Raw genomic sequence first — 24,454 nt, forward strand, 5'->3', positions numbered from 1 at the left:
AATATGGCGGACCCTATAACACCGATTTCACGACTAAAATTTTTAAAACATTAGAAAATTAGAAACGAACCTTCGCCGGTCCGCCATAACCCTACCACCCATCAACATCCACTTGTGATTGCAAGAGAATCTTCGAGGTTCCAGAAGTTGCTTGGACACCTCAACGTCAAGACTGAGTTGGCAGTGAGAGACTTGCAGGAAATTGGCGGCACGTGGAGTGAAAGAAAGTGATGGATACACGTCCCACACCGGGACATGTCACATAGCAGGGATACCTCTTACACTGGGATGACCTATAAGAGAAGACTGACTTCTGTTTACATTGCCACTTTGGGCGAATGAATTGAGTAGAACCTTCAACACTGTTAAAAAATTACCGTTACCGGTATTACCGGCGTTTCAGTGGCCGGTCGGCACGTGAAAAGAAACTTCGTGTTGCCGTTTTTATTTTAATTTAATACTAGAAATCCGTAAAACATCTGATAAAAACGGCGAAACAGTTTATTTTCACGGGGCGACCGGCCACTAGAACGCCAGTGGGACCGTTTTTTCACCGTTTTTTCTAACAGTGAAGTATTTGGACCAAGATGAATTAAAAAGCAATCGAATTACCTAATAAAATTATTGAAAAAGTATATTTATACTCCATATGCGTTTTTTACGTCCACAACTTCAAACGAAGTCTTGCTTGCGGCTCAAAAACAAAATATATCGAACTCGTATAAGCCGCCACCATGTTTTCGATGTCTCCAAGTTATGAGGAACGAGAGTCTTTGTCGAAGACTTCGCACCAACAACACCCCAAAGCTATGAAAGTTCACCTACTTATCTCAGGACTTCCAAAGCTTGTTGTCACATCCACTATGCCGGTAAAATTATTTCACAATAAAATGAAATTTAAGAAAAGGCTTTTACGAAACTGGAATACATCTTGACTAGGAACCTGGTGTGCGTTGTGAAACATCACAGGTCATGTGAAATCAAACAGTACCAAGTTTTACGACTGCTGGCAATGGCTTTATTGCATACCAACTGTTACATCCTTAATTGCTATACAGGATCTACCTGACCTCGATCAGTCTGCAATTCCGGTGTTCGCAACAAGTTAAACTCTTCTGCTTGATCTGACTCCAAAAGATCTCAATGTAATAGTCAATCGTAAGGATACAAAACTGATTTCCAGTTATTATATCCTTCATTTCACTTAAATCTTCAAAAATTGACCATTGAATTAAGTATCGTCACTTTAAATGTTCAATTTCTACCATCGTGAAAATCTATTTCAAATCGAAAGACGAGCTACTTCGATAAACTATAGCTACGAAAACGCGTTGCACTCAAAAATTTAGATTTCACAAATAAATCATTGTTCTACCAAATTACCTCAGACGAAATAGAGCTTGCAAACTCTAAAATTACAAACAAATGAGATATTTTATTAACAGTATTTCATGTGTTTAGACACAGGTAATCACAGGTCTCTAGGGCTTAATATATCATAATCTTTCATCTCCGAACTGCTTCCAGGTGCAGGTGAAAAAAGGCTTGATATAACTCGGGAGTTTCTTTTTATAATAATCAAACCCTGCTTTCTGAAGATCAATTATATTGATGCTCAACTGATGCATGTTTTAATATTTTTACCAATACACACATAGAGGGCTACGTAGATTTTAATGTATTAAGCCGGATCATATATCATTGCATCCAAAATCATTTCACAGAAGGCCATCAGCTCACCAACGACGGTAATAATTTTTCCCTGTTCTTTCGTCGACTCTTTGCTGATGTGAATGATGTATGCGCCGTTGTAATCTTCAAGCATTGAGAGGCAAAACACAGCCTAGGAGGACTAGTTGACGAGAAGGCTCTCCTGCTAATTGTACTGCAGACTCGAGAGGTTGTAGCACGCGTCCAAGTGCGAGACGCGCAAGAAAATTCTGCGTTTAAACAGAAAACTTTCAAGTTTTGGTCGTCAAGAAAGAACAAGGAACGAGAACGTACCAACTTTATTATCCTTATAAGTTTCGTTCGCGAAGCAGTGAACGTGTATATTCCAACAAGCTAGGAATAATTCACTCAAATATTCTGAGTCAAATCTGCAACGACTCGTAAGGGATTTTTTGATGTGCATATAAAACTCTTTCCGGGCAAGGCAATGTAAAACCTTTCAGAGTTAGACTAAAGGAACAATTGAGTTATTAAATCACATCAGCAAGCAAAACCCGATTTAAAATTTTCATCCGGAAGCCCATTATGTCCGTAATAGCGAACTTAAATTTTGCTCTTGAGGGAATTACCGAGTTGATGCAATAACGAACAAAGTTACAGTCACGTCCGCACATAAAGAAAACCCCGGAAACGATCACGAAATCCCCTCCGAGAATCGACCTCCGAGTTCATATCTGAAAAAATCTTCTTACTTCATGATAGAAAATGTGAATCAAGACTCAAAATTCTCTCTATTTCTATGTGCGTATAATTTCAATTTCTATGGTTGCGTGATGTGCGTTGCATAGTCTTCGAAATTTTCAAACAAACACAAAATCGACAATTTCTATTTTAAGAGCTCTTAGAATTAAGAATTACAAGGAGTTTGTCGTTATATACGCCATCAATATCGATTTCACCTATTTCTAGTAAAACATAATTTAATAATTGACATTACTAATATAATTGATTTTGAATAATTTAATTTAATTGGTATTTAATAACATTTTTATCGCAGATTTTTTTTTGCATTGAGTATTTGATTTGATTCCAAATCAAAAGCAGCACCGCAGCAGCAATCAAAAGTGCAAATCCGAGTCCAGTAAAAGACAAGAATTTGTCTTGTCTTAAGGAACGGCATTTCTACTCCGGAATCTCTGAAGAATTTGGTTTGGACAGAAGCTTTGGCTTTGCATTGGCATTAGAACAGATTTTAGCCTCCAAGTAAACTCTTAAAAACCATTTCAAACGACACTAAAACAACGTTTTAATGTCCGGCGAAAACTGTTCTACGAAAAATATCGTCATGGCTAGAAATGCCAAAACTTTAAATTGAAAACCGAAACTAAACTTGTAAACGATGCGCGACTGTTTCACTTTTCGGAACTTTTTCTACAATTGGTAGAAGCGTATTTTATGGTCTGAAAATAGATTGAAATGAAATATGAATAAATGAAACTTTAGAAAAAATAAATACTTTTTTACAATACATGCAGGACCAGATTTTAGTGTAGTGATGAAATCAAGAAGCATTTAAGCACGTCTCTGAAGTTAGTTCTATAGAAAAAGATCAACTATAAGTGTTCATTATACATTGGTTATTAAATAACTACATAGACAAACTCATGAACAATTTACATTTTGCTTTTGAACAGGGAACATAACAAGCGGTATATTGTATTTGTTGCAAATCGAATAATTTCTACTGTAACGTATCATCGGAAGCTCGCTATAGAAGATGCCCATAAGCCACCACAATATTGGCTGACGCTGAAAAGCCTGAATCGAGCTTGCGGTATCGGCGAGGAAAGTCCGTTAGGAAACCTTAGAAGCGAAGCAGGCAGTTATATTGACTCACGATAACTGTAACGGAATTTGTGTCTTCAGCTTAGGATTCACTTGAATCGCTTATAATAAAGAGAACAAATTGGAATTATTTCTACATCATAGTATGACGCTTTTTTCACTTGCTGATTCGGAAAACAAACAAGTATAAAAAATATAACTCAGTACTCACTGCAGTGAGTGACAGAGAGCGCATTTTCTCGTCGACGAAAACGTGAAGTCACGGACGGACAGACAAACGGACGGACAGACGGACATGCCGAGCACAATAGTGCATTTTTTTCCATAAATGAGAAAATGTACTAAAAAGGCAATGCTATACGTGAATTTCACACACACGTTAGGATTTCATCATTGTTTATTATATTCATTTACGCATAACCTCAATAAATAATAACGCATTCAAATTGAACGAAAACTCAGGTTCTTCGAAGTCGGAGTGGAAAAGATCGAAAAGTTCCAAAAGTTTGGAATACATGAACTGTAACTGATAGCGCTTTCGCATCCGACATGTAAATATTTTGTAAATAATTATGGACGTCTTTTCAGTGACAAATTATTTTATGGACGTCACAACTGAATTAATTATCCTGTTTTAATAGTCTAAATTATATAACAAGGAAAATTAAATAGGGACAACTTTAAACTACTAATTATTTAAGATATGACACGGTGAGGCATTTAATACAGCACTGTTAGAAGAAACGGTGAAAAAACGGTCCCACCGGCATCCTAGTGGCCGGTCGTCCCGTGAAAATAATCTGTTTCGCCGTTTTTATCAGATGTTTTACGGATTTCTGGTGTTAAATTGGAAAATAAAAACGGTGAAACGGTGTTTCTTTTCACGCGCCGACCGGCCACTGAAACGCCGGTAATACCGTTAACGGTCATTTTTCTAACAGTGAGGAGTATACCTATATAGTAGCTCGAGCGACACGATCGCGAGTGAAGCAAGCGAGTGTCGGAGCCAGCTTAACGTAAGTCTATGCTTACAGAGGTTGTGCTGCCACTGACTCAAGAGAGGCTTGAGGCTTTTATAAACACTCACTACAATGACGTCACGAAGGTGACGCCGGTCACATCATGGTTGAACTAGCATAAAGTTGACCCATGAGAAGCTCATTTTCACGGATGTGGTTTGTTAATCGCCTGTGACGTCATTGATCTCAGTGACGTCACGGGCATAAACCAATCACCGAAATGCGATCAAACCAGTCAACCAATCCGTCATGGGAATGACGGGATTGTTTACGTTTCTCGATCTACGTGACGTAACAAGAATGCTGAACTGAAATACGGAACTTCTCGTGGGTCAACCTTGTATCAACCATGGGTCATACTACTGAAGGTATGGATGGTGACGTATAACTTGAAGTTCCGAAGCTGACAATTATGGGTTCAATAACTTTTATTTCTAATAAAATGTAGGCTCGCACAGACAATACAAAAAATTTAGTGCGCAAAAAGCGACGAATTGACGAGGGCGTGAGACTGGATCGTCGACGAAGATGTCGTGACGACGAGACTGATCGTCGATGACTGCCATGAATAAATCTCCCATTATCTTCATATTATTCCTTTAATACTATATTATCATCTGTCGGTAGCTGGTACTCCATAATGGCATTGAAAATACCAGACCTATTTTCATATTATATTCACGCTTTTATGGCTGCAACACATATTCATGCAAATAAGCATGACCGTATGCTAAGAAAAGAATCCTTCGAATATCCTAGAAAGAAAAAAGTTTATGCGGATGAGAGTCCCGAGGTTCCATGCAGCAAATCAATCACCATGTCACGAACGTCTCACACAAATGACATTAACAGGATAATTTTCGGATAAAACGGCCTTTCCTCTCCCGTAATGTTTACTTGAATAACTTTTAAAGTGCTTGATCACACACTCGTTTCCTAATATAAATCGAGAAATAAAAAATACAAGTAGCTAATCTAAAGGAAAAATTATGTGTCGAAACGGTGGCGCTGTCACGAGGCCGACGGGCGGACTGTAAGAACAGCAGACACAACCTTTCCCGACAGCGGCTCATGAGACACTCAGACGCCGCAGCACCGGCACCTCCATGACACCGCCTGATGCAGGCTCTTGGCAGCTGAGGTGCGCTAGTCAAGCAGCAAGACGTTCGCTGTTTATATATTTATTTGCACACCACGACGGACACACGTCAAGAAAGAGGGTTAAATTTTTAGATAAGATGTGGCCAGTGGTAGGATAATTCAGGGTGGCAGAGTATCAAGACTGGAGCAGAGAGGCGCGGGTTCGATCCCAGCTCTGTGCGCCAGTTTCTGGTCAGAATCGGCAAGGAGGCCGGGCGGTTAAGCATAGCAGAATTGTAGCAGTGAGTTGCGAGTTCGAGACAGCAAAATGTTGTGAATGTTCTGCGATGTTAAGAATCGGCGACAGGCCTACGGCCTACTAAACGCTGAAACCGCTATTATTATTATCATTCAGCGGCATGAAAATTGGAACATTTTGGTCTTGCTTGTTTACAAGACAGTGTCAAAACCATTTATGTGATTAGAGAAGTGGTCTGCAACCCATTAAAAATGGCAAAGTTATTGATGAACCTAAGCGAGCTTCTAAAAAATTCTCATGAATGCCATAAATCATAAAATTCTCAACCAGACATTTATTCACAATCCAAAGTAAAGGAACAAGTGTGGATTTTACAGGAGTTTCGAATAACTTTTCAATTGACGCGGGATACATATAGACCCTGCAAATTAGCACAATGTATGAATTCGAATATTTAAATGGCGAGTCCAATATTATTAGGAAGATAAACAAAAAAGTAATAGAATTCAAATTTAATCAATACATGTTAAGTGATGTTGGAAAAATTTGTCAATTTGCAGGTAACTTCTAAATTATTGAACAAGTTGACACGAGTGAAAGAGAGCAGCAATAATATATAATAATGATAACAGCGGTTTCAGCGTTTAGTAGGCATTAGGCCTGTCGCCGATTCTTAACATCGCAGAACATTCACAGCGTTTTGCGGTCTCGAACTCGCAACTCACTGCTACAATTCTGCTGTGCTTAACCGCCCGGCCTCCTTGCCGATTCTGACCAGAAACTGACGCACAGAGCTGGGATCGAACCCGTGCCTCTCTGCTCCAATCCTGGTACTCTGGGGCCATACTTACAGAACTCACTAAGTGAACGCAAGTACTTACGCTTTATTTTCTTGTCTATGATTTGTGGATTTTGCTTGAAAGGCCGTCAATGATTGGCTGATGAACTTACGATCTCTTGATCATTTTTTGAAAGTATAGGCCCAGAACTGTAACCACTGGGCCACCCTGATGAGTAAGCTCATCAGTGAAGCTGCAGCAAGTGCGGAAAACAGCACCCGAGCGACCACAATTCCGACGAGCGAATGGCAAGTCGCGCGAAACTTCAGGCATGAAAGCCTTATTACTCTGGTGCGCAGAGACCTCATCGCAAACATTGCACATTTCTGCAGGCATAACTGGCGCAAGGGCTCATTAACAGCCGTCGATCAGCCGCCATCGGCCATAAAAGTCGTTCAAAAGCCATAAAACTCGCAAACAAAGCCCAGGATGAAGGAGTCGTCTGCATTCCACAGCTCCAGGTACATTTACCCCCCTCTCTCTGTGTCGAAACTCAAAGAAAAATTGCCTGAATTCACGGTTGGCGTGGAGAGTCAAGTGGCTATTAACAGATAAAACAGTTAACCTCACCTGAAAATAAAATCTTTCCGGGTTCCAGAGCAAACATTCTGATGCCATAAAAGCAACGAAATAAATAATTTAATTCGTGGAATGAAGAATAAGGAATAGGTAAAGGAGGATGAGAGATGTTGCTAGGATCAGGCAGTTTAACGACAGGGGTAATATGCGTTCTACAGTTCAAATTAAAATTTAATTTCAAGAATTTTTATGATAAAATCCAATTTTCCGATTTCAGCACCGAAACTAAATCGCTTAAAATTATCATCGAGTTTTACAAAAAAAATTAACACCTGCAACGGTGTAAAAATTTATATAGTTTTTTTAATCTTGGGAAATAATGGTGGACGTATATAGACATCTTCATCATACATATAACTACATTACAAAAGTTTGTGGCAGGTAAATGGTTTAGTTTTCTTCCTCCTATTTTTTTTGCATGAAGAAAATTGTCAACCGATTTAACTGATCTTTACGTAAACCCATTCGCATGAATTTAAATTTTTTGAACTGTGATCCGCATGAGTTACGATATTCCAGTATTAGTATCTTCGCAAATTATAGCATTTGTCAATTGGGATTGTTATATATAATGATTTTAGCATATTACTGGCATTCACGTAATTTTAGGTCATTCCTGTGCCGGAACATACAAGCAGAAAAATTAACTTAATTAACTTTAAAATTAAAAAATTTAAATTAAAATTAACTTAATTAAATTAACTTAATTTATTACATACAAGCAGAAAAATTTACTTAACTTAATTAACTCTTTGTTAATTAATTAACATTACAGTTAGTATGAGACATTACTAACATTACATGAGACTCATACTAACATTACAGTTAGTACGAGATCAACAAATTAATTAACATTAATTAATGTTAATTTGCACAATTAATTAACATTAATTAACAAAATAAACTAAAAAACAAGTACTCCAGCAGCCATAGACAAGCCAGATGTCACTCGAATGATACGTTCACTGTAGCTGGTGGCAGCATTCTGTGAATATTCACTTTTTTTATAACAAACTTAGTTGATTGATAACACTTTTCTTGATCTTATGCTTGAGAAATTTTGAAATTGTTCAACTCTTTATATTGTGCAACACTTCTGTTCTTTTTGAGGAGTTAAAATTCATCTTTACATTTTACCGTCGTTACCATTAATTTTTGAAAAGGAATTTTTTCATGAAAATGACACATTCACTAATTGAACTGAAGACAAGAAACAATAGTGAGTAACCCTTATGCCTTGAATAATTACCTAATTTAGTTTTTAATAACCTATAATAAATGAAAACAACAAAGGAATCTTGAAATTCTTCATTTCTGGTATCGCTACTCCACGCAACTGCACTATACGTCACCGCTTCTGAAGTGTTACATATCTGACATTTGACAGATAGTCTATACCGTATAGCAGATGTAACATCTGAGATCACTCAAATATCATGTGTAATGTCCGTAGATTTCAAAAAATGTAGAAAAAGTTATTTTTATAAAAATTTATAATTTCTTGTGATTCGATAAATAAAAGTAAGACTTTCAAATTCAAGATATTTGTATCAATGTAATACTCTTCCATGAAATAATTTTGAAGCTTCACAGGACAGTTAACTGCACGCATAATCAGCAGGTCAATAAGAAACTTCGCATATTAACAATCAAGATAATACGATTGTGCAAAGTGTATGCTCGCTGCTGTAACCAAACTAGTAGTTCTTTGCATGGTGAACAATGCACTACAAACAGTCAAAAGGCATTACAACAAAAGTCTTATAGTTTCCTGTGAGTCTTATAGTTTCCAAAAAGTCTTATAGTTTCCTGTGAGCTCAGATGAAACGAGATTTTCATCTACGCAGTAGTATTAGTTAATGTCTTGAAAGATCAGCAGTAGCATCAAGTTCATTCATCTCTCGTATACAAGCGGTAAACCAGTTCATTTACGATGATGTAATGCATAGGATTGGGATTACGTCAAAAAGCAACAGTAAAGTTGTCACCAATAACCAGATTTCATAACAAGTAACCAGATTACACGACTTATTTTCAGCGATTCTTCTTATTCATTACTTTCAAAACTTTTTAAATAATTGGAGAAGTTATGAGATCAACAAAAATAAATAGGACTGAAATTTGGTCCGCGTCAAAATCCTTCTTGGCGCTCCTCATTGAGTGGCCCGAGGGAGCAACAGAACGGCATACACCTGACGCCGCTTATCGACCTGCTCAAGCAGACGGCGTTTCGGAGGGGAGCAGAGTGGCTGAGTGGCAAGAGGGGGGAGCAGAGTGGCTGAGTGGCAAGAGGGGGGAGTAGAGTGGCTGGATGGATGGAGAAGGAAGAACACACTTGCAGTTTGAGCAGGTTGATTACAGCCTCAGAATTATCCTTGCTTTCGATCCCACCACTAACGCACTATTCAAGTAGAAACGCCATGACAACGAGACTAATAATTTGCACTCGAGTATATATTACGGGACTAGGCGGTGTAGAAACAACATGGCCTTAAAACTATTGATTTGCACTCGAGATGTTCGGGCCTTCTGGAGGTAGAAATAGCATCGTAACACACTGGTCTTCTTAAGAGATCAATCACGTTTTCAATGACCAATCCACTGTAGATATAATCAAATCAATCAATTTTTCATCCGAGTATTGCTAACTATGGTAGAAAAGTTCATCTAACTCACTGCTTCCAAAGGGTTCGAAATATAAACTAAATCATGGAGAAATGATAGCAAAATAGATATTTACAGCTGATATGAGAGTGAATCTACACTTGTCAACCACGCCTGACTGCTGGATAGAGATGATTGCAAAAAAAAAAAATCACGTCACGTTATTCAGATCCAAGTTTTTTCATACAAACGTTATTTTTTGCCTTGAAAACATGAAATTATTTTTAATAAAAACGATACACAATGCGCTATAACTAATGCAAAAAGTATATATACAAATATTTCTTTAGACAACAAGATTTAATGAACTTTACTACGAACTTTACCACTTTAAATTTTATGACCTCATACTTTACTGGTATTGCCGAAGTTAAAAACCGTTACACGGCAATAAAAATTTTCAAAGACCATAAAATAAAAATTTTTGTTAAAAATGTGCACGCATTGCCGAATTGACAAGCTTAATTTACCAGTGAGAGCAAAAAAAGGATGATATTCTCGCTGGCATTAGTATTTAAATAATGATCAAATAAACTATGCAAAAACAATGAAGCTCTAAATCGATCTTGTTATGGGCGTTATTTAGTCATCATGGATATAAAACCGAAGCCCTGCGAATGCAAATTCTGAAATTAGGTTCAAATGAAGCCCAATACAAACCCAGGCATTAGGATTTATTTTATTTTTTTTTTTACTTTCTCGCCATGAGCAAAAGCCGTAAAAGCTTAGGGTCTTTCAGAGGCAGCCGAAGTGCTAACAAGGTCAGTAATGGAACCTAATTGCTTTATTTCTCTCACTAGGAAGCGGTGCCAACAAAATTAGTTTATTTACTCTGAAATTAGGTTCAGCGAACAGCGCCATGCGAGGTCGTTCCATGACACTTAGGCGCCAAAAATTCTCGTACTGAGGCTACTGGCCAACAGGAAGACTGCAAGGAACTGAAATAAAACTAGATTAACAATGATACTTTTACTCGAATCCGCGACTGAATTCTGCGTAAGATGGACAATTAGAACGGCACAATTAAAAAAAAAAATCTACAGTAAATGGCATTTTTTTGACAAACCTCTGGAGACAGAAGTACGTCAAACGTACCGTAAACGTATCTTTTGACGTACCTCCGTTATCATAATCTTACATTAAAATAAACTTTCGCCGTCTCATTGTATAGACTCTGGTCCTTTTAGAGTATTTTGTCAAAATTTGTTAGGCGTGACTGAAATCCTCGCAAAAAAAAACTAAAAAGCCATTTTAAAGCGTTTCCTGCGCTGACGACAGGTAATTTTAGATGAACCCATTCGTTCCATCCAAGTAATTTATTTACAGGTTTTCCCTCGCTCATTAATATTCACTTTCTCGATACTTCGGCTACTGGCCACAAACTTTGATCACAATTTCCAACGATAATTGCTATGTTCGAAATTCTACCAGATTAAAATTCATGCTTAATATGATTGTACGTATGTGATCTCTACTAACTTCAGAATTCTCTTAAATGTTTCATTCAACAGAAGCCAGCATGCACAAGCAAGATGATGAGCGTCAATTAGTTTCGATATAAGTAAGAACTGTTCTGAAATTCGTTCACGTCAGAGTTAGTTCATAAATGCCGTTGACAGAGTTCTGATAACGGCGGTCCAGTAACTCGCTACAGTCATGCACGCCGGTCCAGTAACTCGCTTCAGTCATGCACGCCGGTCCAGCAACTCGCTGCAGTCATGCACGGCGGTCCAGCAACTCGCTACAGTCATGCACGGCGGTCCAGCAACTCGCTACAGCCGTGCACGGCGGTCCAGCAACTCGCTACAGGCATGCACGCCGGTCCAGTAACTCGCTACAGCCGTGCACGGCGGTCTAGTAACTCGCTACAGCCGTGCACGGCGGTCCAGCAACTCGCTACAGGCATGCACGGCGGTCTAGTAACTCACTACAGCCGCGTACGACGGTCCAGTAACTCGCTACAGCCGCGTACGACGGTCCAGTAACTCGCTACAGCCGCGTACGACGGTCCAGTAACTCGCTACAGCCGCGTACGACGGTCCAGCAACTCGCTACAGCCGTGCACGGCGGTCCAGTAACTCGCTACAGACATGCACGGCGGTCCAGCAACTCGCTACAGCCGTGAACGGCGGTCCAGGAACTCGCTACAGCCGTGAACGGCGGTCCAGAACCGCCGCGTACGGCGGTCCAGGAACTCGCTACCGCCGCGTACGGCGGTCCAGGAACTCGCTACCGCCGCGTACGGCGGTCCAGGAACTCGCTACAGCCGCGTACGGCGGTCCAGCAACTCGCTACAGACATGCACGGTGGTCCAGTAGCTCGCCACAGGTTCGCAGGAAGTCGGAACCTAAAGCTGTTCCAAGAACCCAGATCGCGGACCGCGGAGGCTGGCGCGTCTGGCGCTCCTGATAACGCACGTCTCGAGGGGTGGAGGGGGTGAGGGAGAAGGAAGAGGGATGACGTCATGGTGAGGCTCCCTTGGGCTATGAGCAATGCAATTCATTACCGGAATTATTTTACTGGTTGAATGATGAATTTAACAACAAAGACACGGTGCAGACAGCTGGACCAAATTAGCGACTTTGTACTATTATTTCTACGTGTGAACAGTGATTGTTGACGTGCAAACAAGAAATACAAACTTAAACTTTGCAATTTTTTGATGAACGGATGAGAAAATTAGAGAAGATTTAAAAAATATGAGAGTCTGCAAGTGATCGAGTGATTCATCAAATCAAGTTCTAAGATTGGACGTCTCAGCGACGTCCAATCAGGTCTGGTGGGCGCTACATACATGCAAGTCTATATATATTATTATATATATAGCACTCGTATACGCAGCATAATAAAATCGACATAAAATGAGTAGGGTAACGATGAAGTAATAAATTATTATCATTGTAATGCAACCAAACGTTCCGATTAAATAATGCTATATATTTTAGGTGCTCACATTCAGAGGCCATCTACAGTCCGGACACAATCTGAAAAGGGCTTCAAGTTTAAATCCGACTGTTCAAAAGTTACGAAGCTGCGAAACTTTCGAAAATCTCTTGACCTTTAGAACAGAAAGTTGCGAAGCTCTTTCTGTAAAAATTATGGCTAAAAGCAGACAGGTGACTTCGAGGACTTAAAAGGCCAACCAGAAAAATAAAGCTTTTTAAAACTTGAGTAATTAAGTAAGAGCGATCGAACCCACATTAGGTAACTGGCACGGTGAAGTCAGAAAAATGTTCATATTGTCGTATTCTCTGACAGGGGCTAACGACCGCCTTTTGTTTGTTCGCCTCCTGCTTCAAAAAAGCCTTACACCTGTCAGCCGCTCCCGCAAATACTTGAACAGTACAGAGAGGCATTATTTTCTTGGATTTATCAACACGAAAAAAACAACCTAACTTGTTCGCTAAAAACTTGAATAAAGAGGAAGATTTAAGTAGAGAAAATAACATGCAAGCAGGAATACTTGGATGACAAAACTATTAAGATTCAAACTGAAAGCGCGCTCTAAAAATCAGGAGTTGCTGAACCTAATCAATCCGAAGTAGGTTTGTAAATTTCTAATTCGCATAAATGAAACACAATAGGTAAGAAACACCTTGAAAATTTTTGTTTACCGTACCGAAATAATTTAAAAATCTTGCATTTTTATAACAATGCAGCAGACTTCATCTATGTTTTAAATTAACGCGGCGCGAGAAATTTCATCTCCTGCTGTCTCCTACACAAAATATCCTGATAATTTTCATCTGATGATAAGACAAAGTTAGGCAGCCCGTTTGAATTCGGAGACTGGGAATGAGGCGGAAATGAAGTATATAGCAACCTACAGAAGTCGCGCCCGCATCAAGCTCCACGCCATCAAGTTTTGTCGGTTATTCTCCGCCGGACGAATGGCCGCCCCTAAATCGACTAAAATTTTTCAAAAGGCTTTCCAGGGCGTTGCCGGCGCCATAGCTCTTGTGTTTATGTTGCTTGAACTGGGAGGTTCAGGGTGCACGCAACCTTACACGAATTTCAAAGATGATTATATTATGTTAAATTACAATGTTAAATTATTATTAAAAATTAAATTATATACAATGTTAAATTATAAGTTAACACACGATGGCTAGGTAATCGAGAGAAAAGAACAGTATCAAATCTGTGATATAATTGCGATGGTAAATATCAAACTAACTCAGCACGCAAATAAAATTAGTACAACAATAAGAGAATGATTTAAAAATATTCAAGGCAGTGGGGGGAAGAAACTATATGAATGTACTAGCGATTTACAACGAATTAGTGACGTAGGTACGCATGACAATGATGGAAAAAAGTAGTGAAGGTAGTTGAAATTATGAGAACTCTATAGCTATTTATTAAGAATAAATAGCTATAGTTAATTATAAGTTATAGTTAGTTAATTTATTAAGAATAATAGATGTACTTATAAAAAATGATGCAAATAAGATTTAAGTGAAGAGGGTATAATTGTTAGAGCGCAAGCTATTTTTTGTGAATAAACGACATGTGCAGACATCAGTATACACCAGTATACATCTCGCGACCATGATGAAAAACAAGAATTTAATTGCAAAACAAATAAATAAAAATCTTAGGCATTCCTGCGGCCTGCTGGTAGGGCATTATAATGGGAAGAAGAACAGCTGAAGAACCTGCAACGAATATAAAGCAGTTCAAGGAATGAACACACAGATTGACTCACCAGCTTTGCCAGGCAGTTCACCGGAGAGTGAGTGCTTGAGAGAAGTGAACATCTCAAGTGATGATCAGAATAAAATTCTTGAAATAACGAGTCAACAGAGCATAAAGTTTGAAGTTTTTCTTTGGTTTTACACGACCTCAGGGGTACACGAAAATTTACCGGGCACTTCCATGTTTTCATTGATTTGAGTTAACCAAACAGCTGTTGGTTTCTCAATTATTATTAGAAATAACTCATTTTGTTAATTTAGATGAGTAAATTCCAAAGTTAAAATCAGTTAAACTGCACGAAAGTTAATTGAAACGCTGAGAAACACACGGTTAATTGACTTAATTTCAGTAGCAGTGAAATATGTCAATCCAGGGCTCGACCCACCACACGATGTGGAGCCTCTAGCTAGCAATCAATCTGGTCACCATAGTGTCTCAGAGTCCGAATATTCAACTCTTGTAGTCTCGATATAATCGAGAACGATTCACAGAACAAATTCGATTTGCGATTTAAACATTCAGAACAAATTTTTAAATTTGTAACCTGCACATTGAAAAGTTTAAACTTTATAAGGTAAATTGTATTAGTTTTAGAAAATAATTAGAATAGGGGCGAAGGGTTGAATGATATATATGCATTCCTCTCATTAAGATCAAGAAATACAATAACGATCTATAGAGTTGGTTTTGTAGTTTTAGTTATGTGTTTTTATTGCAAGTACCTTGTAAACTCTGACTCCAAACTACAAAAAGATTCAAAGATCGATCATGAATAGAAATAATTAGATAAATCACTCAAAACTGTTACAGTCATTATCGTTCGCAAAATGTGTACATATATTAAATTCTTTACTACGTAGTAAAATCAATTATTCTGGCCCATCCACATTATTCAGATCACAACTCGGTGAAGCAGTCACTGCATCGGCAAATTATAAAGAGCCTTGAATCCAAGGTTCAGACGCAAGGAAAAATTCTTGGCCTACGCACGGTTAGAAAGATCTACGGTTAAGGGCTACGTAAATTATCTACAGATTATATCAAAATAGTTACATATTAAAAATATTCAAAAATAAGATGATCCAACATCATTTACGCACGTAAAATTCATGTAAGAGGGAGTTTCAAGATAATGCCTCGTCATGGGTAATATTAGCTGGAGAACAACGTTCCAGTAACCTTACAAGGTCTCCTGCTGATAGATCGATGAGGGTAGATATGGCGCGATGTTGTCATCGTACCTGCATCTGTGAAACCGAGAGAGCGTACAGACACATGGTCAGCAATCGCACATCATAATCGAAATTGACGAGGAGAGATTATTTTTTTTGAAAATTGATGCATAAATGTCCGTACGAAAAACGGACTGAAACCAAAAATAAACGTAAATCCAGACAATTTCTCGTCAGTTCTCTCAAAAACTCTCGACTTGTGTGCCACTGGAGCACATCAAGCGAGTGTAACGAACTCGAATTGAATTATGGATATCAAATCCGCCTATAAACATAACAGGGGCTCTTTAAATTCAACTTCCATGGGGTTGGCAATGTAAACACGCAAAAAAGAGCCGACGCACGCACCACCTCACTTCCTAGCAGTAACCATCAGACTGAACTACAGCACTTCACAAATCACCTTTAATTTTAGCGTACAAGAGACGTACAACTAACCCATTGTTTGAAAATATTACCAAGGGTAGATGCGCTTAAGAATAACTCCTTAAAAACTTGTAGAATAGGTTTAGAAGAAGAGAGAATGTTTATGGATAGCTGGTTTAGTCTCAGACACAGCCAGCTGACTGAAGAAGACTTCACGTGTCGTGATCACTCGCGATGCCGAAGGTCTCCAGAACCTTCCCGGCTGCCACTGCATGCGCAGCAGAAGCCTCAGTTTGGCACCAAATGCCTAATAATCGAAATAAAAACTTCATAGAGCATAACTTTGAAAGCCGAAGAAGAATTATACAACATAAATTAGTTTTCCCGGGGAGATGAATAAGAAAATTATTGTTAGTTGCAATCGGACGAATGCGGGCGAGCCTGCCCGTAGATCGATACGCGGGGCGGGTGGAGAGCGAGAGCCCATGTTGAACTGGTGCTGCATAATCTGAAGCCACGGATGCTACAGATCTGAGTAGAGTATACGAGGGTATACTGCACTTATGCAATATTTAATTCAAGGTTGTTTAAGCTTCATCTTTATCAATAGTTCATTCATAAGAAATACCATCAAATTATTGTTGTGCCATCTGATGAGTTGTTGCTATTGTTTATGTACACTTTTCAACAACTACAACATCAAAAAATTATAATTTCATCATTTTGAGAACATTGCAATCATATAGGAACGATACTTAGCGACGGCAAGAAAAGCGAACAAAGAACTAAACACAATCCATCGTGTGAGATAGCGGACGTTAACGTGAGACGGCGGACATTGCGTGAGACAGCGGACACTAACGCGAGACAGCGGACACTAACGCGAGACAGCGGACACTAACGCGAGACAGCGGACACTAACGCGAGACAGCGGACACTAACGAGAGACAGCGGACACTAACGAGAGACAGCGGACACTAACGCGAAGCAGCGGCCACTATCACGAGAGACAGCGGACATTAACGCGAGACAGCGGACACTAACGCCAGACAGCGGACACTAACGCCAGACAGCGGCCACTAACGTCAGACAGCGGCCACTAACGTCAGACAGCGGCCACTAACGCGAGACAGCGGACACTAACGCGAGACAGCGGACATTGCGTGAGACAACATGCGGGTTATCAAGCGTTCCACGCGTTCCACGCGCGTTCAGATTCCCGCTGGCAGCTGGCGACACGAAATCAAGGCTGTCCGGGGAGTCGTGAGGCAGATTGCTTTGGACACACAAAGCATTTTTCTAAATGCAGCGAAATCCTCGGAAAAATGCCGCAAACACGATAATTTAATGGAGTTCTGGGTTCCCTAATTCAAAATAATGTCAAGAGGATGTCTTGAACCTGGTATTAAGTGGTGAAGATGTAGAAATTATAAAGTTTTTTTATTAAATTTTTGATAAAAGAAAAATATTTAGATATATCGGATTATCAATCCAACATTGAAAATAAAGAGCAAGTAAAAATAGATGTGTTTGAACCAAAAGAAGACGGAAATAGAGAACACTAATAAACAAAGTAAACAAATGAAAGCATAAAATGGCGATACAGAATAGAGAAGAAGGTACCACTCTAACAGCGGCCGGTCGAGCGACAGCGACTAATGACCAACGTTATGCCGTGAGCCTCGAAATAAAGGCGGGTGCTTCTAAATCGTCCTGGGTTTCTTCGACGACGCAACGAGAAACAAACATCGAGAGAAACAATAGACGAGACATGAAATATTGCGGTGTCTATCATGTTTGGAAATTATTCTTCGTAATATAGAAAATAGTGGAGTTTGTACACATAACTAAGATCTGTTGCCTTGAAAGTTCATTTCAACTACTGACAGCGGCAGAATAAGTAGACATTCACGTTTGAGTTTGATCATAAATTCATTAATAATAATAAATTGTAGTTATACAGTATCATTACTCATAAAATAGCTGTTGTGATAATGAATTAAGTACAAAACATAGCGGTATTAGATCAACGCCTTCAACCTCAACAAAAAATCTCACCATCACTCTTCTCGCCCAATAGAATAGAATTTTTGAAGCTCCGAGTATGAACATCTTCAAAAACAGACTAGACGAAGCTATGCATGAGCATATGTTCAGTCTTAAAATGCCTAGCAAATTACGGAGCAGGCAATAAGTCCAGCAGCTATCTCAATCAATCGTCAGTTATGGAAAGATCGGGTTCCAAAGGCCGGATCCCTTGTGAATCAAGTCACGAAAAGTTCAAGAATCGGCAACAGGCCATGGGCCTATTTCTTCAACGCCGACACTTCTATTCTATTCTATTCTAATTGTTTTCGAGAAGCGCTCTTAATTTACATGTAAGTCGCAGATGCTCTCCACGTTTCACTTAAAAGCATGCGTTCCCTCGCCCTCTGCTTGTATATGTCGTGCCGAAATTGCGGAATTGACGATTCTACGGAATCGGCAGCCAGTTGCCGAAGCTGTAGAATCTGCCTTTCGTTGCTGATTCAGAAAATCGGACGTTAGAGGTAGAACATACTGTAAATCGACAGTTAGAGTAAGAAAAGGTTAGGTCAAGTTCAGTCAAGTTTCTGTGCAGCTAAATATTTAAAAAAAACTTGGTCTAACAGAGCTAACCCCAGATTCCTATACTATAGAAAAGCTGATTCTAAAAATGCTGCAACTGGCTGCCGATTCCATAGAATCGGCAATTCCGCGATTTTGGCACGTCATATACATGCATAACTTTCACAGCTACCTGTTATATTCACACACAGACCTCTCTATTTCCTTATGATCTCGTTGGTAACTATGCTATCATATTGTATTATTATATTAATATTATTTAGAAGAACGCCGCACCCATGAGGTACTCACCAGCGTTGCTCGAGTGGGAAGATCCGCTGCGACGAAGGCTCTCGAACGTGAAGGCTGGACTGAGTGTTGCTTGGTCGACGCTACGACTCTTGCCTCTGTAACAACAGAGTTAGGATGTGATCTATCGTCATTTGATTAGGATGTCATCGAATTATTATCATATCAAATACAGATTTACCATTTAATGGGATCTAATTTTATTTCGTTTTCAGTTTACCACTAGAGATAAAAGTGCTGATATCTATTACATGATTTCTCACTCAAATAAGCTATTTCATCATTCAATCAATTTTCTTAAACCCCAAGGAATCCTATTTGCCTCATCTCCAGCTGTATTATTAATTAAAGATTTATATAAAGCCGTTGGGAAATACTTAGAAATGGCCATACCTAATTGTGTATCAGGTTTTGGAAGACTTTCATTTACCACACTATTTGCCGTGACTCGTACGAATTCTACGTACGCAGCGTAAATAAGTTATTCAACCGCGAGTGCACAGTTTGCAAGTTTCCAAAGCGTTTAACAGTCTTCCAATTAAGTGTTCTACTTCCACGATACCTCTGCAAGTTAAAAGGAAATGGAACTCTCAACACAATTTCTTCGACAAGTTCAAAGAAATATGCTTGCTTCGCAGTTAAATGCAGTGATTGCAGACGATATTCGCGATAAAACTTGATCTAATATATATTAACTGTCGTTCGTGTATACATAAACTTTTTAATATTCGATTTTATATTACGTGCTCGTGAGATAATGTGGTGAAACGCTAGCCGATAGCCGGATAACACGAGTGAATAACATTCACGATGCATATAAATGAGCTTGATGGAATATAACAGTAAAAATTCTTATTGAGGTGAGACCACTGATCACAAAACACAGAAAATATCATATATCACAGAACAGAAGCAATCAGTTATTTCTGTTTCTGGTTTTTCTAAGGATCCAAATCTATTACATTTTCTCTCTATACCGTCCTTAGAAGAAAGTTTTACGGCAGGAACTAAAGTAAATTTGAATTCATAATATAATGCGTGAGCTATTTCTGGTTTTCTGATCTCAGAATCAGATGAGTAAAAGTTGGTAGATTATCCACATCATAATTAATTTTCTGTAATATGATGATACGGGATGAAGCAGACTTTTTCTTTCATGATTTTGTTCTTATGCTGACAAATTAAGAAATAATAAACTCACCTGAAAACATTACGCAGACCTTCCAAAAAGAAAAATGGTTTCTTCTCATTTTCCTGTTGAGGTGTGTCGTAAATAGACTCAACTTTTCCATAGTGATCCTCTACAAAAAATCCGCCCACATTTATATTGCTGTCGCTGGACTTTCGGGCTACACGCACGGGCGACCGACTGTGACTCCTTGGTGTTTGTGATTGGTTTGGTTTCAGATTCTGATAATAGCTTTCAGAATGCTCGACGTCAAGTTCTAGACGCATATCATGCTTGAGATTGTTTTCTGTAATTTTCGCATCATCTGCAAACGGATCTGGAGACAACGTGAGGCCTTGGGGCATATCTTGAACAACTGAAGGACAACTGCCACGACGAGATTTCTTGTCTTTCAAGCCTTTAAGCTTGGTGATCACACGACTTTCGCTGAGGCGATGACGCCGTGAAGACTTGATCTGATTTAATCCAGTGTCAGACTTGGAAAATTTGGAGGTACGCAGCATGTATGTTTCAGATAGTGTATTCGAAAAATCGCTGAACTCTTTTGGAACGTCACCTGAAAATTTATTTTCTTGGCGATCAACCACAGAACTCTCAGAGTTTCGTCTGTGTTTATGGCCGCTCTTCAGGTACAAGGCAGCTTTCTTCCGTTTATCTTTCACCTTTGCATTCATCTTTGACAAGAACCTTCCCTCGGATGGTGAAACAGACCTGGGAGAAGTAGGACTTGGTATGGATAAATCAGAATCGTAGAGCTCATGATCAGCTGCATCGCTGAAAAGGCTACTGGTTGAACTTCCGCGACTTCGGTTCCCGTCTATTTCACCAGAAGAACGACTACGAATCCTTGAGATAAATTTTGACAGGCCAGACGCTTTCTCTTCAGTCAACGGCGAAGGGATATTGTCAGCTGACAGTCTAGATTTGAGGCCATTATGAAAGCCTTCAGGGGAATTTTCGTCAGTTCGAAGGCTGTCATTATTTGGAACTGAGTTGCTGCGATTGAGGGTGGGAAACATTTCATGGTTACATTCGAAAGGTCCGACTCTAAATTCATCGGTTTCTTGGTCGTCTGGAGCAGTGATCTCGATGCTAATTACAGGATGTACAGGTTTGTGCACCAGTGCTGGAGACAACTTTCCCAGCATTTCGCTGCGTTCATTGTTGTCAATTTCCATAGACGACGGCGGGAACATTCCTTCCGCGTATGAATGTCGGGCAGAGTTATATTTAATTCCAGGTGATCCAGTGAGAGCTTTACCAACAATCCGTGGAATATCAACGGAATTTTTATCGGATGAAATGTGTAAGCTAAAGGCTGACGTACCGTTCGCCTCAGCTACGAGATTGCATTCAACTCCGTCAAATTTTCTATCCATGCTATTTGGCTCTGTGTTCTCTCCGATTGTCATAATGTTAACTCGCTTCGATTCGTGGACGGAAGTACTTAAATTTTTAGTCTGCGGAACAGAACTATTTTCGACGGCTTCCAGTCCCGCCGCGTCCTCTCTAGGCTGATTTGAAACCATGAAATTAAAGGCTTCGAAGACCCTCGGAGACCCAAGCGGAGGAGAACCAAACGTGTGAAGTTCAGGAATATCTTTGGTGAATTCCAACAAGTCTGATTGGCTATCTGAATCATTTTGAAAGTGCTCACGTCTGATGGAAGTTGGGGAATCTGTGATCGGAAAAGCCAAACTTTTGCCGAGACGTCTTGGGAATTCGTCCATTGTTGACGTAGCGTTATTGTTTTTAACATTCAACGCCCAAGGTAAATCATGTTCTTTGCTGTTCGAAGATGTTTCACTTTGCCGTTCCTCATAATTTTTGCACTCGTAATTTTCGTCGTTTATGAATTCCTCAAAATAATCATCATCTAGGTCTCCACAACACAAGAATGGCATGTTATAGGCATCATTGATATAATGAATTGATTGATTGCTTCTCTCATTTTGCGAGCTTTCAACAATGATATCACTTTTAACTTGACTTTCCTCTGTCACTGGCAGTCTAACAAAGGGAATCGTGCTCTCGCGAGCAGACCCATTACTAGGGACGTCAGAGATACCTTTATCCATCTGCTAGTGTATTCAACCACAACGTCACACGTAAACACTGAAAATATAACGAGGGAAAACAGACTATAAAATTTGTTAGTAACCGATTATCAGGATAGGTGAAAAGTTTTACAGTAAGCTTAAACAATTTCGGACTCGTTCGTTCAAAACAGTAGACTGCAGCCAGAGCCTGAATCGACCTTATCGGAACTAGACAAAATCAGAAGTCTACACAAAAGTTTGGCGTGACTCAGAGTCCGATGGCTATTTGGTGATCGACCCATTGCATGAATGTTTTCAGGTTCTACAGCTTTTTTCACCAATTTCACCAATACTTCGCTACTTGGTGCACTTCAAAAAAATTCAGTTCGGATATTGACAACTTCAGTTGTCGAGAAATTTACTGAATAAACCATTTGTACAATCCGATTCCAAATAAGCTCCATCCATACAGTGTGTTTAGAATCGTCATACTGTCATTCCGTCCTCGTAAAACAACTTTAGAATCATGATGGTAAGATATTGAGAATTGTAAAGATAATATTTATTGGTCACGTCTGTAGGTAGTATTAAAATTTAGATGATTATGCTATGACAATGGCCATTAAAGCAATCATCAGCGCACGTTCTCGTTGGAAGAAACATTGCAATGTTTATTTTTATTGCAACTCAGCCCCCTCATCGCGCATCACGCGAGCGTTCGAGTCACATGCGATGAGCTCATCAGTGCTAATTGAACTGGCATCGTCCTGAGAGACCACTGGCCGAGTTGCTTAATTGTACTACTACTTTAAAACTCGTGTATTCTTCCAGTGACAGAACGACAACTTCACATGCATGTTACCTATAAAAAATTTCCAGTGTACGTCCGTGAATGGTCGAACCTGCGTATATGAGTACTACTGAGTAGTCATGATCAATAAACTGTAACGCTTTTCAATTAACTGATATACGACACATCTTCTGTTTTTTATTTCCGCGTCAAATTATCTGTCAAACCTTTCTTCAGGCATAAGTCAATGTTTTACACTCTTGACTTTTTATAACAACTCTGCAGCTTCAATTTTGCAGCCAATGGACAGAATTTAGAGGACCAAATTTGGAGCGAAGGGGCAAATGCTACAATTTTTTTTTAATTATCTAATTATCTAACTTTTTATAATTTGAATTATCTTGCATTACAGCCTTTCCTCAGAAATTGTTCGTGAGATAGCCATGTTAACTGTGACAGCTAACATAACGACGTTCATTGCACTTGCAATACGATTAAAAGATTACAATTTAACTGGAACGTGTCATTCAGTGGCCTCCAACTCCACCGAGCGACACATTTCTTTTCACTTACTGCTTGATTCATTATTAATTCCGATATTTAATCAACAATACCAGCCTGTTTTTTAATTAATTTGATTATATATTAACGTTATCGATAGGATTCGCGCTGACAAAAAAAAACAGAATACGATTGATTAAGATAAACTCGCCTAAAACACAATTTAAAATAGGAATATACGCAATGTACGCTCAAGTACAAGTACGATATGCGTAAACTAGGATTGCTAAAATGCCGGAATGCAATTCAAATGGGATCATCGATCATGAGAGATTGCTAAAATACCCGGTATGGAATTCAAATAAAATACTTAGTGTGTACAAATCCTCAAATACTTAGTGTGCGGACATTAAAAAGAAAATAACACGCATATGCATTCTCAGGTTTATAGCGAAGCTTACAAGCCGGGGTTTGCTCGAGCATAACTCGACTATATCAACAAGAAGCATTTCACAGAATTGAATGCTCAATAAGTTCTTGCACGCATAAATCGTGTCCTTGACACTCATATGACACCGAGTTATAGCCCGGACAAAACAAAGGAAGCTAGTTATATACTCCTTTGCGTGAAGGACAGAGATAAACTCTTAGGAAACCCATTGAGACTAACACGGTCGACGCAATGACGGTCTTGGGCTGACGACTGCGCAGCTATCGAGTCGTGCGTCTCCAGGGTCATTGATCAAACTCATGACATTTGAGCGAGTTTTTATGCGGAATCCATACGC

The 24,454-nt window shown here is 39.2% G+C and overlaps 1 protein-coding gene across 1 annotated transcript in view; it reads right to left on the reverse strand.

Annotated features, from left to right (window-relative positions):
• Window positions 1-24,454, reverse strand: part of LOC108675033 (mucin-5AC) — a 106,489-nt gene that overhangs the window by 59,800 nt on the left and 22,235 nt on the right. Inside the window, exon 2 of the mRNA XM_018163019.2 lies at window positions 19,151-19,245. Within this exon, the coding sequence (XP_018018508.2) occupies window positions 19,151-19,245 (95 nt within the window). The remainder of the gene's footprint in view (window positions 1-19,150; window positions 19,246-24,454) is intronic.

Source organism: Hyalella azteca, unplaced genomic scaffold, assembly GCF_000764305.2.
Source record: "Hyalella azteca isolate HAZT.00-mixed unplaced genomic scaffold, Hazt_2.0.2 contig12774, whole genome shotgun sequence".
NCBI classification, from domain to species: domain Eukaryota; kingdom Metazoa; phylum Arthropoda; class Malacostraca; order Amphipoda; family Hyalellidae; genus Hyalella; species Hyalella azteca.